Source organism: Poecilia latipinna, unplaced genomic scaffold (genome assembly GCF_001443285.1).
Source record: "Poecilia latipinna isolate Pla-1442-1.1 unplaced genomic scaffold, P_latipinna-1.0 Scaffold3661, whole genome shotgun sequence".
In the NCBI taxonomy this organism is placed as follows: Eukaryota; Metazoa; Chordata; class Actinopteri; order Cyprinodontiformes; family Poeciliidae; genus Poecilia; species Poecilia latipinna.
The window spans coordinates 30,608-35,173 of NW_015116277.1; the positions used below are offsets into that span (position 1 = coordinate 30,608).

A 4,566-nucleotide genomic window follows, 5' to 3' on the forward strand; every position below is an offset into this window, starting at 1 on the left:
GACCAGGAGGAACCAGGGGAACCAAGAGGAATCAGGAGGAACCAGGAAGAACCAATAAGGACCAGGAGGAACCAGGGGAACCAAGAGGAATCAGGAGGAACCAGGAGGAACCAATAAGGACCAGGAGGAACCAGGGGAACTAGGTTCCTCCTGGAGATATAAAGGAACCAGGGGAACCAGGAGGAACCAATAAGAACCAGGAGGGAACCAGGAGGAACCAGGGGAAACAAGAGGAACCAGTAAGGACCAGGAGGAACCAGGGGAACCAAGAGGAATCAGGAGGAACCAGGAAGAACCAATAAGGACCAGGAGGAACCAGGGGAACCAAGAGGAACCAATAAGGACCAGGAGGAACCAGGGGAACTAGGTTCCTCCTGGAGATATAAAGGAACCAGGGGAACCAGGAGGAACCAATAAGAACCAGGAGGGAACCAGGAGGAACCAGGGGAACTTTACAGTTGAAGGAAAATTTCCCCATCATAGATTAAATGGTGTTTTCATCTATTTTTTTCCTATGCATAAGACTACCAACAAAAAGTCTCTCAGAATAACATATATGGCTCAGTAAAAGCAAAACTGTGACGTTTTACTTGTCCATTTACTTGTCTAATTTTTACAACCCTGGTTGTAACAACCAGATTTGTTTTTCTTCTGTGAACCTAATTCATTTGTTCGTTATTGACTTTTGCTCAATTAAGTTTCTTACTTATACATTGTAAATGGTTTTCTTTCTAGTTTATCATGTTGTTTTTCATGTCTCCTTATTTCTTTTATTCCTCCTATAACTGATGAGGGTATTACTTATAATGTATAAATGTCTTGTTCAGGTCATTTAATTAGCTCTACATTGTTAAGAAAATAAAAAGTTATGGTGTTTTATTAGAGAATTGATCTTTTACGGTGCCAGTAATGCTGGAATTAATAGTAAATAATAAAAACTTTGTGCTATTCTCAATTAGTGATGTAATTATATTAGTTGTGTTAGCATCTCCAGGCTAAAGTTAAAAGCTGTGAGCTGTGCTGAAGTAAATAAGAGAGAAATCCAAATACATACTGAGAGTGAAACTCTTTCCTAAAGATGAAGATATGTCACAGATTTCATAAGAAAATAAAAACAGGAGACCACAGATAATATAGGAAATAGCGCCCCCTTCACTTCCGGAGTGCAATGGTCCCATTTCCAAATAAGGTCTGAGACTGACGGCGGTTCGTCCCGCCCCTTCACTCCAGCCAGGTGGACTTGAATTATTTTCCAAACTTTCCTTTCAATCCTCCCTTTCTGCAAAACAAGATGGCTGCCCTGGGCTGACATAACCCTTCACTACAGAAGCCCAAGAAGGACAAAGGAGAGAGAAAAAAAAACAGACTGTCCAAAAATGTAGTCTCTGATTAAGGACTAAAATCAATCACTGGCCCAGCCCTGATCAGACCATCCTACTGACAAGAATGCTGTCCAGGGTCAAAGGTCAGAACACTTTTGGCTCATGCTGTACTCGCTCTGAGCGGCATCATGAAGTTCTGCGGCAGAGCTGGAATAAAGGAGGGCTGCAACGATTAATCGGTTGTTGAAATAATCATCAACTGATTAAACTGTCGGAGCCGTAATTAAACCAAACCTGGACAAAACAACACAAACATTTTGCATTTAAGATAAAACATTCTGCGTAAATCTGTTCCAACCAAACTCCTCTAACAGCAGCTTTAGCTTCACTTGGTTCTGGAAAAGTCTCCCATTAATCAGCTATTAACCAATAACTGATTTCCAGATCAGCCATTCGCTGAGCCGATGTTCAGGACGGCCTGAGTGGTTCTGATTTTCAGCTGCAGATGCACCCTTTGCTGCAAATGATCAAACATTCACTAAAGGAATGCTGATATTGACTACATTTTCTGATTTAAATAGTTAAATTATTTATCTCTATCTTTTACTGTATTTCTCGTGCACTTGGCTTACGGGGTTAAAGGAAAAAACATTTTTTTATTGTGTTAATGGTTTCAAATAATTGTCTCAAGAATTGTCAGAATAATCAATTACTGAAATAATGATCAGTTTGGAATAAATGTGAGCGATCCATCCTCTGGAAAACCTTTAAATCAGTCAGTCAGTCCGACCCGTTACTTTTGCACAGCAGGACGGGATTACCTAGCGAGGCGTAGGACCCCGGGGGCAGGGCGGCGGCGGCGCCGAAAGGCGAGGAGGCCGGGACGCCTCCCAGGCGGGACCTGGCGCTGGAGGCGGCGTTGACGTCGATGTCGCTACGGGAACGCTGCAGGGAGCCCGGCGCGGCCGACGCCCTGGAGCCCGCCAGCTTACCTGGACGGGGACAGATAGGAGACACTGGACCGGAGCCCTCTGGACCCGACACGGTTCTGGACGGGCTCGGCTCAAACACACTTACTTCTGGTAATGCTGCCTCCGATGACGCTCTTCACAGACAGAGGTCGGCTGGAACAAAGCAGAGAACGTTCTGGAGTCATCCTGCAGGAAGGCTAGCAGAACCAGATCCAGAACCTCCGGGTCTTACTTGAGGCTCTCCTGCGAGGATGAGGAGGAGCGGTCGGACTGCGGCAGCGACACGATGCTGTCGGAGCTCTTCAGGTGCGACTGCAGCGCCTTCTGATAGGTGGCTTCCAGCGCCTGGAACAGAAGCTCCGCCTCCCGGCTGTAGTGGCCATGGAAACCCCAGTAGCACCTGCGACGGGACAGACAGGTGAGTCGGAGGTCGCTCCCGCCACTGGCATCGCAGTATGAGGCAGAGACGCGTACTTCCTGGCGATGGAGCGGGCCTCGGAGTCGGCGTCGTGGATTCCCTTCCGGACGGTCTCGGTGAGGACGGCCACGTGTCTGGGGCGAGACGGAAACATGAGGACAGGGAGACGGGTGCTGCTGGTTCCCACGGCGACACTCGAGGAATGAGCTCGCTCCCTGGGGTTCCCTCCCGCTTTTAATGCCTCCCCTCCCGTGGCCATGGTTACAGGAGTGGAAGCCGTCTCACGGCTGGAAGATGATGAAGACTCACCCGGCATCCATCGATCACCTCGGCTCATCAGGAGCTTAGCGAGCCGACGCCTAGCCGCCTCAAATGTCACCATGGGAGGGAGGGGGGCGGTACAAGCTTCCCCCCTCCCCTCCACTCAGACCCCCTTCCTCTCCCCCATCCCCATCCATGCAGCCCTGGTCCCGTAGCCGAGGCAGAACTCACCTCTCCAGGGTCGCCGTGTGCCACTCCTGCAGCAGGAGGTCCAGGAACTCATAGCAGCGCCTGTTAGCACAGAAGAAGAGAAGAGCAAGAGCGGCCATGTTGGACCAGTTCCAGTCTTGGTCAAAATTTCAAAAACGTAACTTCCTTTTATCTTCACCGCAGACACATAAGATGAATGAGAGTTAACAGCAGTGAGAGCAGAGCAGCATCCCCCATCTCAGAAACCATACAATGCTCTTACTGCTGACGGCTGCAGATGTTTGTGACCACTCTGCTCTCCAGTAACACAGCTATGCTAGCATTAGCAGCTACTATATGCTAACAGCTAGCATGCCTGCGACTTGTACTTTCTTCTTCAAAGGAAACATTATGATGGTTGAACTCAGACGCATTGATGGATGTTCTGCTTACTGCAGCCTGACGCCACCAGGAGCTGAAGTTGGTGTCTGAATGAAGCTTCCAGTAAGACTGAAAAGCCATTCCTCCTATTTTAAACTCTGTCCCTGGTATCCATGGAAACTTTTGCCTGGTTTCCACGGATACCAGGGACAGGCTGTGGAGAAGCTCTTACCTCCTGACAGCCACAGACTTGGAGCTGCAGTTGCTGGTGATGATGGGGATGAGGCGAGGGTAGTGGGTGTGCTGGAAGAAAACCACAGGTGTTAATGTCCACGTCCCTTGAAAGGACTGAGACGTCCCGCTGGGGCGGAGTCTCACCCTGAGAATGAGGCGGATGGCGGCCGCTCCGGACGTGGCCATGACCTTGGCGCTGTTTGATACCAGGTTGAGCAGAGTTGGCATCACGCTCTCCGCTCCGTGGTCAAACTTGTTCCGCAGGACGGAGGACAGATGTCTGGTGGACACGGAGACACGGTTAAAGACCCTGCTCCTTTCTGTCCATCAGGGACAAGCTGGACGGTACCAGCCGACCCACTGCTGCAGAACAGTCTTGGAGAAACCAGACACCAGAGAACCAGCAGATCTGGTCCAGAACCAGTTGAGGAGCTCATTCTGGTTCCAGGCCATCTGCTTATTGAACGTTTCTTTGGTTCCCCAATCCAGGCTGTGTGCTCTGAAAGCTCACGGCTGAAAAGCTGGTTCGGTTCGGTCGGTCCAGTCCAGCCTGTGACGGCATCAGGTGGTACCAGATCCCATTTAGCTCTGATTCATTCATCAAGCAGCTGCTCTTTAGCTGCAGACCTGCTCGGTTCCACCTCATCTGGGTTCAATTACAATCTGGGTGATGGATCGAAGTTTCACAGCCAGGCAGAACCGGTTCTGAAGCAAACTGAAACCTAATCAGTTCCAGACCCAGTTAATGTCAGAGCTGCCATGAAGGCAATCAGGAGGGAATTAATGACGC

The 4,566-nt window shown here is 49.5% G+C and overlaps 1 protein-coding gene across 11 annotated transcripts in view; it reads right to left on the reverse strand.

The window, feature by feature from the left end:
- The window catches only part of LOC106941421 (CLIP-associating protein 1-like), a 38,371-nt gene that overhangs the window by 28,623 nt on the left and 5,182 nt on the right, over window positions 1–4,566 (reverse strand). For all 11 annotated transcript variants that reach the window (XM_015024459.1, XM_015024457.1, XM_015024455.1 and 8 more), the window contains exons 3-9: window positions 3,921–4,056; window positions 3,775–3,845; window positions 3,204–3,263; window positions 2,768–2,845; window positions 2,526–2,693; window positions 2,400–2,446; window positions 2,144–2,314 (exon numbers count right to left, since the gene is read on the reverse strand). In XM_015024459.1, the coding sequence (XP_014879945.1) occupies window positions 2,144–2,314; window positions 2,400–2,446; window positions 2,526–2,693; window positions 2,768–2,845; window positions 3,204–3,263; window positions 3,775–3,845; window positions 3,921–4,056 (731 nt within the window). The remainder of the gene's footprint in view (window positions 1–2,143; window positions 2,315–2,399; window positions 2,447–2,525; window positions 2,694–2,767; window positions 2,846–3,203; window positions 3,264–3,774; window positions 3,846–3,920; window positions 4,057–4,566) is intronic.